The sequence below is a fragment of the Vollenhovia emeryi genome, unplaced genomic scaffold, assembly GCF_000949405.1.
Source record: "Vollenhovia emeryi isolate VEMERY1.0 unplaced genomic scaffold, V.emery_V1.0 DF940292.1, whole genome shotgun sequence".
Taxonomy (NCBI): domain Eukaryota; kingdom Metazoa; phylum Arthropoda; class Insecta; order Hymenoptera; family Formicidae; genus Vollenhovia; species Vollenhovia emeryi.
In genome coordinates this window covers 11,446-21,938 of record NW_011966074.1, presented here as the reverse complement: position 1 = coordinate 21,938, position 10,493 = coordinate 11,446, and the positions used below count along the sequence as shown (strand labels likewise).

At 43.9% G+C, this 10,493-nt stretch overlaps 1 protein-coding gene across 1 annotated transcript; it reads right to left on the bottom strand.

Annotated features, from left to right (window-relative positions):
• Window positions 1–4,856: 4,856 nt before the first annotated feature.
• On the bottom strand, window positions 4,857–5,507 carry LOC105556149. The gene has a single exon (XM_012003221.1). It carries the CDS (start codon window positions 5,505–5,507, stop codon window positions 4,857–4,859), a length of 651 nt encoding a protein of 216 aa, XP_011858611.1.
• Window positions 5,508–10,493: the final 4,986 nt, after the last annotated feature.

The window sequence follows — 10,493 nt, the reverse complement described above, 5'->3', positions numbered from 1 at the left end:
TTTGCTTGATTTAAAAACCAATCGCAAAATGCTCTCCTGCGTGGCATATCAGCCGGTAATAAATGCTGGACACGTTGAAGATGGTATGGATAACGTCCATCAGCTGAGAGTGTCTTCCATATGACTGTGGGTGAAATTCCTAACTCAGAACCAGATCTTCGGACACTTGTTGATGGATTTTGGTCGAAATGCTGCAATATCCTGACTGTTCTTCTTTCATTCCGCAGAGGTGCAAAAATTCCATCAGTGCGGGGCACCATATTGAGTGATCCAGTTTCTCTCAATCGTTCAAATGTTAAAGAGAATACTGATTTGTTCGGCAATCTTCTGTTTGGAAATCGCACGGCGTATTCACGGCGAGCAGCGTTAGAATTTCCATCACAAAATCCATATAAATACACCATATCGGCATATTCACTAACTGAATATGTATGAGGCATGATTGTACAAGTTTATTCGACGAAAGCATTCAACGAACTAAGTACGATGATACGACGCTTTGTTTACCATGCAAATAAAAGCCTACCAATGACCTTCGATTTCGTAAACAAAGTTCCGTCGTATATTTACCAGACAAGGAATTCTAAATCAAAGAAATAGTCCTATTTCGAAACTATTCATTCCTAAAAGTTCATAACTTCAGAAGTCAATATCTCTTGAACGGAACGTTTACGAGCATATTTCAAGAGGAATATTTTTTTTGCATTGAGGTCCTAAATATATTATGGGGGCTCGTTTGCCCGTTGTCGTTTGCGCAGAAGGAATTGTTCGCTCGCTGGTGGAGGATCGCAGTAGTGAGGTCCGTTATTGACGAGAGTAGAATATGTGAATATAAATATATTTACAGCTATGTACAAGTATATACAACGTTTGCTTTTGGTCGAGTTTGTGCGCCTTGCGGCGCGTGGCAAAAATATATCTACCGAGAAGCGCGGTAGTCTAGATTACGCTCTCGGTAAGATATGTGAGGGGCCGTAATGGTCACCCTAATAGGACCGTATGGGCACTCCGGTTCTGGCTCGGATTCCGATTCGCTCGTTGTCCAGCCTCTAGTTTGCGTGCCTAGTGAGCGTACTTCCGCGACGGCGGTCTGCGTCGTCTGGCACCTGCCCGTGCGTGGTGGAGATCGTGGCGACGGTGGCAACGGCGAGACCGGAGAGAACAGGCGCGCTTGTATGTATCGCGGGCTAGTGAAGCGCCGCACGCGTAGGTCCCACGGGCTTATGAAGATCCGCGGTGGTCGTGTTAAGCGAGGTGGCGAGAGCTCGATCTTATGTGGCTGCCACGGCCTGTACTCGATGCAGCGTAGGTGTGGACGGCCTCGTAGAGTCGTTGGCTCTGCTGGCGCTGGTTCGCAAGTCGCCGCTCCGCTCTCTGTAGGCTCTGCAGCAGCTCCGCTCTCCGTAAGCTCCGCCGACTGCTTTGGTGCCTCGTCGAATGGCACGATCTCGCTGACTGCTCTCGTGAGATCCTCGGTGTTGGTCTCGTCGCAGGAAGGCACTCCGTCTGCTGGTTCCGCTCGGGGTTGTCTCCTCGGCGTAACAACTGCTCGCGGCTTGCTGGTGCGCATGAGTCCTCGATACGTCACTGGGAATTATCTTTGGAGTCGATTCGCAGAGTTGGCTTATCTCCGCTCCCTTTTATACTGTAGTTCACCGTTTTTCAAGTCCGAGAATGTTATTGTTTTCATGCGGCTTCTAGCGGCGTCTCGTGGAGAGTTGCTTCGGGGGTGTCTCCCTCGTATTGAATGTTTTCGCGCGTGTCGCGCGCGCGGTCGCGAGTTGTATTGTGGTGGCCGTGTTGCCGTTCCGTAGGGGCGCCTACGGCCGCCACATATATCTTTCAAGTTTGGCCGTTTAACCCGGGAACACCCTGTATACACATGTGTACATACACGCGAAACGCAATACGCTGATTATTTTAAATATGGAAAATATAAAATGAGCCTCTCCAAACGCCCATTCTCGTGAGAACGCAACCATTAAAATTTTTCCGTCTCTCCGATTCAAATATGCAAATAATTGCAATGACTACCCTAGTAGCACAGTGCATTGGGCAAACATTGGTTAAACATTGGCCCAATATAACCAAATATTGGGCCAATGTTTATCCAATGCACTGTGCTACTAGGGTAGTATCATGATAAGACACATCTGATTTTTATTATATGTAGTACCATCAGAATCGATGCTTCTAGTATTAAATTTACCAGTACTGTCAGAACAGACGCTTCTCGATTGTACTACAATCAGTACCGTCTGAATATATGCTTCTGGCTTAGTTTGCTAGTATCGTCAAAATAAACGTTTCACTGAGATGTGTTTTATCTCTAAAATATATTTGAAATATTATAACTTTTTTTTAATACTAGACAACACAAGCGCACGCTTTGCGCGCGCCATTTGCTCTCTCTAAAAATTCGCATGGTTGACAGCTGCAAATAACACGACTGAAGCATGTCGTATTGCACAAGCGAGACAGTCAATCAGTAAGAGCAGACGCTTCTAATTTTTATTACAATTAGTACCGTCCAACTAGTCACATCTGATATGTACATATTTTCCCAGTACCATCAGAATAGATGTTTCTGGGATTTATGTACACCAGTACCGTCAGAAGAGACGCATCTGGTTTTTGTTATACATATGTAGTACCATCAGAATCGATGCTTCTAGTATTAAATTTACCAGTACTGTCAGAACAGACGCTTCTCAATTGTACTACAATCAGTACCGTCTGAATATACGCTTCTGGCTTAGTTTGCTAGTATCGTCAAAATAAATGTTTCACTGAAATGTGTTTTATCTCTAAAATATATTTGAAATATTATAATTTTTTTTAAATACTAGACAACACAAGCGCGCGCTTTGCGCGCGCCATTTGCTCTCTCTAAAAGTTCGCATGGTTTGTCAGCTGCAAATAACACGACTGAAGCATGTCGTATTGCACAAGCGAGACAGTCAATCAGTAAGAGCAGACGCTTCTAATTTTGATTACAATATTAGTACCGTCCAACTACACATCTGATATGTACATATTTTCCCAGTACCATCAGAATAGATGTTTCTGGGATTTATGTACATCAGTACCGTCAGAAGAGACGCATCTGATATGTACATATTTTCCCAGTACCATCGGAATAGATGTTTCTGGGATTTATGTACACCAGTACCGTCAGAAGAGACGCATCTGGTTTTTGTTTCTAACTACTATTTTACATGCTATCAGCAAAAGAATGATACATACAAATATCTGTAGAATAATACATACAAGTATTTTGTGAGCAGAAGCTAAAATTTCTGACATGATGGGCTGTGTTCCGAAACTTAGCATAAACGGTCGAACAACCTTTCTGACCACGACCGTACGTAAAACACCTTTGCGATTTATAAGTTCTGCGATCATCATTGTCAGCTAATATTTTTCTATGTAATAAAGGTATACTAACCTTAGCCTGTATGTTTTCCTCACAACCAGTACTGGAAATAACCTATATTAAAAATATAGGTTATTTCCAGTACTGGTTGTGCACACATACACTATACACAGATTTTCCGTAGTAGCAGTGAATACTGGAACGCAGTCGGAATCTGTCAAATATTCCGAATCGTGTGCCACACAGAGCTACGTCTCGTGTACCGAGCGCACATGTATGACATGTGCCGCGTTTTGACAGTGAACACGATATATCTGTCTTCGTCTAACGATTGCAGCGCCATCTCTTGCAAGATCCGGCAGCTACTACTAACGCAATATGGCTCCTTGTATTATACTGCATCTAAATTTTTATGTACAACTTTTTTCTATTAGAACCACATTTTTTCTAGGCCTTCAATCTTACTTCTAATTGCACGATATTGTTCGGAAATGTTGTCCCTAGGGGGCTCTGGTGTCATTTTGTACCTATGAACTGTAGAATTGTTGTAATAAGCAAATATTGTCGTCAAGTGACAATTCTAATTATTATTTTTTTGTTTCTGGTATGAAGACGACCAGCCCTCTCTTCATTTTTGTGCGTACTTTCATTCTGCGCAAGAATTTTTCAATTCTGTAAAGCCAATTAAAAGTTATTCTAATAGAAAAAAGTGTCGGTATAGTAGTCACTCCAGCATCCCCTTAATTATGGTTAATCAATTGCTTCAACCATCAACTGACAGTAACAGTGAGGTAGATGCTTGTACTTTTTTATTACAAAGGCAGGAAATGTTAAAAAAATCCTTTCATATATCTACTAGTACGTTGCAATCTTCTAAGAGACAACACGAAAGTAGTCTTGATTATAACTTGGCTGAAAAAAATTCAGAGTGTTATGTCCTAGGTTGGGTTTGTAGTAGATTGCCACATGAAGAATGCAGAAATATTTTATGCGACTTAAATAATAATTACGATATTATAAATACTCAAATCGAACTAAAAAAATATACTGAATCCTCAAAACTCTATTTTCCTAATGAAATAGCTAAGAAAGCCTCCGACATTATAAATGAATGTTTTAAAAATAATATAGAAATGTATCTTGAAGAAAGTGTAGCAAATGTTAAAGCTAAATTAATATTAAGTTGCAAAGAAAATTTGTGTATGGAAATATGTAACAATTGTTATAATATATTTTTAAACAAATATTTTAATGTTTTGTTCAAAGCATATATTAACAAAGTTAATGATAGTCATAAGAAAAGATATATTGTAACAAAAAATATTACATTGAAAAAATATCTCACAACTATACATATACGTATATTTTTATTTATCATTTACATTGTTACCCAGCGAGTAACACTATGAAGTAAGAGTTTATCAACTCAGAACAATAGATGGCGCTGTTTCAGTGGTTGCCTTGCAAGACAAAGGATTTTTCAAGAGTTGGATGTATTATAATCTATAGTATTTGCTTGTATAGCTCGGTTTGTTTGATCGCGAAGTTTACGAAGGTCGTCAGAGGTTTCCGAGTTAAGAGACGGTAAATTTAAAAGCGTTAACAAATGTGTTGTAATGAGACACCGTTGATTATCGTACCGAGAGGTAAGAACTTTCCACGCGACGTCGAAATTATGATTCGTAACCGCGAGATGGTCAAGAGCATGACTGGCATCCCCTTTTACACATGAACAAAGATAGTGCATCCGATCGACGTTTGCCAAGGTAGGATCGCTAACGATCATAGACTTAAATTTGTCGCGGAAACTTTCCCACTGGTCGAAACTCCCATCGAAAGTCGGTAGGTTGATCCTCGGTAGATGCGACGTTGACCGGAACGAATCAAAAGATCCACTTACATCATGTGCGGCAGCGGAATGCGGTGCGTGGCTAGCGAGTACCTCAGCCATGTACTCGGCAGCTTCGTGGAAAGCGGCCTCACACACCAAGAATTGGTCCTTACTGAAGTACGCGTGCGATTGTTTCGTCTCAGCTTCAGCGACGTAGGCGAGTTTGCCGTCCAACTCCTGGCACTTGTCGAAGGCTTCCTTCAAACCCTCGAGACGTAGACGGGTGACAGCGGGTGTCATTTTGGCTTGTCCCATTCTTTTGAAGTTGGAGAGCGCTCGGGACACGGATCGAATCAGCTAGGTTTGCTGAGCCACCAATTCCTCAAAGGAAGACATGGTTACGAGCTGGTTGAGTCAGGAACGGTAATTGTCCTTGGCGACGATCCGGCTCGAAGGACCAGAATGTTGCGGGATTAGGCTGATACAACTTTAGATTGGAAGATTCGCACGCCAAGGCGGTTTTGGAAATGACTCGTGCTCCGGTTTGGTTTGAACAATTTTATTGCCCCAGTCAGTGAAGCGAGACGTGCGGTATTGTCTCGTGCCTTCCTCGGTAATTATTTCTGCCGTTAAGTAAAGCGCCTTGTCGAACGTTATCGATCCGTATTGATCGGGATCCGGTGACCAACTGCTCGGTGTCGAACGCTCGGATTCGCAAGAAGCGTTAATTCGGACGGGTCACACAGTATTTTCGCGACACGTTAGGTAAATAAATCCGGTACACGAGAGGGAAACAAAGCATGTTATTATCGGTACGAGAGGCCAGGCTTCGCGATGGATCTGGCCGTCTCGAGAATATTCGATGTGATAGCCGAAGGAAATATACAGTTTCAAATAGGCAATCTCGTTCCGGAACACTTTCCATTAATGAAAATTATTTTTTAATAACAAGAATATATTTTTCTTTGTTAAATTATATAAAATGTTTTGATGCAAGTAACTTATCTTTGTTCAACGCTATATAATCTCATTTTAAGATTTACACGTCAAAAATAAAGATATTTAATAAGAATGTTCGTTTTGTGTAGTCTGACGTCTTCTCTTTATGGACTGCAGTTGTACAAAATCTGTATACGTTTCTATTCTTCGCGTTTCGTTCAAAATGAACAGTTGACTCGATTAACCAATAGCTCAATTAAACGGAATCTCCTGCTCTAACATTGAAAAGGGGAACATCAGAAAACGTTGAATGCTATCGAAATTATTATAAAAAGTACGGCAGTTAGAAATGAAAAACTTACCCAGTGTGAATGCATGACGATGAGCTCCGAGCACTACTTTATGCTTTTTATTATAATTGTTCTACAAACATGTGGAGCCTTTATGTGAAAGTTTTGACTCACACTTCGTTATTGTCGGCTGATGGTATGAAATGCTGCCACACTTTACTTTTCCCCATTGCTATCGCTGAAAGATTCAGATGTTCTACCCTTTGCTACGTGCTCAGTTTTTATTCAGAATATCGATTGAAATAGTATTAACTAGACTTCAAACCTTTGTATGGCTGCTATCACTGGCCTTCCTACACCAAGCGTTTGCTAGCGGTCGAGCGCCTACATGACACTGCTGTACTAGACGCTTGACCTATCAACAATGTGAAGTCAACAAGTACGTAGTATAAATGAATAGGGAAGTCGAGAAATTTTATGTTAATATGAATAGGACTTTTCTTCGCATTCGGTGATCCTAACATATACAGGGGGCCCGGTAATTTATAACATATCCTTCGTGTGCAAGTAGAACCGGCCAATACATCGCGCGCATTAAATCATCAAAATGAAATAAAACGGTTCGGATATTAGATGATGGGCTTGATGATATAACGGTGCTAACGAAAAAATTGAATTTCTGGAGGCAAGTTATATACCAGTCAACTTGATATTGCTCTATAGTAAAATCTAAAGTTCAACATGATAGCCGCATATATGTATAATAGCAGTGTAACGAAACTATTCGCGCGTCGGGGCCCTTCCCGGTACTGGATTTCGGACGGGACTCCGAAATCTGTTATTACTACGCGGAAAATAATGTCAGACACGCGGTTCTGATATAATGGGTCGGAAGAGCTAGCGTTCGTTCGGTCGGTGTTTGACGTGCTGTGTGCCGGTTTAAATAAATAATCCTCCGTTCCTCCTATTTGCCGAATATGCTCAGCTCCAGGGCCGTCTGGAGGAAAGGAGGACAAGATCTTATTCGCTTAGTGAGGTAATAGCTTGGGAGGATCGGGAATAAGTTGGACAGGTGTTTAAAGGTGAAATCGATATGAACGAGGTTTATTCAGGGATGAATACAATGGAATCGAGGTAATTACAATGGGTCCGCCCTAGAGTAAAAATATAAAGGAAAGGAAAAGGATTAATATTACAATGGGTCCGCCCTGTGATTAAATACAGAGAAAACAGGATATGATTAGTCGGAATCAACTCGGAATACGGAAAATAATGAGTACAATACGGAATTAAATCGGAGTACGGAAAATAATGAGTACAATACGGATCTATAAGTAGTACGAGGTACGGAAAGTACGGAATTACACTGGTAATACTGGAAACAGTCAGGCGGGATGACTGCACGGACCCCTCTGGTCCGCAAGGAAAGAAATAGTAATGGGATTAATACTACGGAGCTTACTATTAGAGCTAATGAGAAATATTCTTCCCACCCGAATATTACCCCCCTGAGTTCTACACCGGTCAGGAATCAGGAAAAGGAATCTGGTCAGGACAGGATCACGCCCGAGCGGCGCCTCGTGATGCGTGAATTTTTCAGTAGCAATTGTACACCGAGGAGCACCCCGTTAGGTGTACGCTACTGCGGAAAACACTCCGCCCCCGCGAAACACGGCGGTACCCGCGATTACGGGGGGAACGGAGTCAGGACGGAAACAGGAGACCGGTACGGCGAAATTGTAGCACATGTACGCCGAGGAGCACCCCGTTAGTCGTACGCTACTGAGGGACGGGGCCCACAACGGAGTAGAGCCTCCGCTGCGTGCTCCGGTTCGGTATATAGCCGGAGACAGGAGCACCCATTCAACTCCGGCTTATACCTGTGGAGGTACCCACTGCACGGTGTCGACGGTCGGAGCACCAAGCGTCGACTGACTAAAAACGCCTGCTCCGGAGGGGCTTTTATACCTCCCGGATGTAGGCGCGCGGGGAGAGGAGGCGGGGGCGGGCGCGACGTTGCCGGCTGCCGTCGACGCGGCAACCGCGCCATTTATCGATTGTCCACCTGCGGCTCTATTTCCTTCTCTCTCGCGCGTGGTATGCAGTTTTTTCTGCTTCCGGCCGCGCCCCCCCGGTCGCCTCCGTTACAGCAGAATTAAAGTTTTCACTCTTCTACTTGTATAGAAATGTACCCAAATAGACCGCATTTGTCTCCGCAAAGCATATAATTTTCTTCCCGCTTTCCACCAACGCAAAGTATGCATATATCTGCAAGCGTATTATTTTACTATCAGAAATATCCGAATAATATGTATATTCGAAATATTCGAATAATGGGGATATTCGAGTATCCAGATAATACGATTAACCGGTTATCCGAATAACCGAATGGTTATTATCCAAATATCCGGCTATTCGAATAATTTTTATTTTAACCGGTTATCCGAATATCCGATTATCCGGATATCACGAATATTCGGATCTTAATTGCACCCCTAGCGGGTGGTCGATCAGCGCCGAGCGAACACGACCGACTGTGGGCGACTTTGCTCAACTGTCGTGCCCACCGTACACATTAGGGTACTATTACATTTGTCGTACGACAAATTTTTCAAGCGTGTCGATTGGCCGCTGAATAGTAAGTTTCTAGATACTCGAGAATTTTACTATCCTTCAGCCAATCAATACGCTTAAAAACTTTGTCGTACGACAAATGTAATACCAGCCTTACACCGTCATCCGACGTATACACATGACGTCACTCGTGCATATTGAAGTATACACGGCTCGTGATGTGACGACTCTCACTCGTCGCTTAAAATCGCTCTCTTGGTACGTGTTCCACGATCGTACGCGACGTGACAAACGCGTTCGCACGATCAACCGTACTGCTCGACGGGCCGAGCGCACCGCACCACTCATAGATCCAAACCGGTCGAACGAGCAGTCGGCGACGCACGGTCCTACACGCGGGCGCTTACGGGCGCAGGCGGCGAAATTTCGAGGCCGACGCAACATAAACGGCAGTTTTCACGGCGTGTTGGTTTCGCCGGCCGGCGGTACCTCCGGTTAGGACAGACACGACCGTCTCTGCGGCCAAGTCCGCGCGCGGCGTGTAGCTTTCGCGGCGTGTCGCTTTCGCGGCGTGTTGCTTTCGTTGATCGCGCGGTACCTCCTCCGGTTGGGCCTTGTCGAACCGACAAGACGAGTCCCCAAGCCGAGAGCTGAGTCTCAACAGATCGCAGCGTGGTAACTGCTCTACCGAGTACAACACCCCGCCAGGTACCTAAGTCGTCTACAGACGATTCCGAGTCTCGACATCGAACTCGCGAAACTCATGTTCGACCGTTAGACGCCATGCCTTCGTAGCGGTGAGATGCCGACGACGGGCGATGGCGCCGTACGGCTAACCGTACGGCTCGTGTGACGACCGATCCGTGGACAGTGATGCAAACTTTGGGGCCGGTCTGCTCTCTAGCACCGTTGGTGGTGCACACAGTGCTCACGCACACCAAGCGCCCAACCGTGTCCGTGTGCGCTCCGCGTTCGGCGGCGCTCGGCTGAGTTCGACTCTGCCTCGGACATTAGAGAGAGAGGAGCAGATCACTATTTCCCGTCTCCTTTCCACTAATTGTAAGTCAGCAGAGTCAGCTACGAAGCGAGGCGATCGCGGCAATCGCGGTTCACGCGAGGCTCGTTCGTAGCTGACTTGACGGTAAGGAGACGAAAAATAATGATCTGCCCCTCTCTCTCATGTATGTTATTTGTTTATTTATTTCTATTTTATAAATTAATGGATAAAATCATATTTATCATAAATGCATATCATCAAAGAACTTTATATAAATATTGCGTATTTTTATTTCTTTGAAATCAAGGTCGGTGTGAAGTTGGCACCTCATTTCTTTGCACCGCAAATTTTCATGCAAGTTCTATTTGCACCCGCAATAGTTCTACAGTTCCTGATAGGTTATATCAATAGTTCCGTCAAATCAGTACATAATATATCACCTTGAAAATATGAGGTGCCAACTTCCCGTGGCACCGCAAAGTCTCA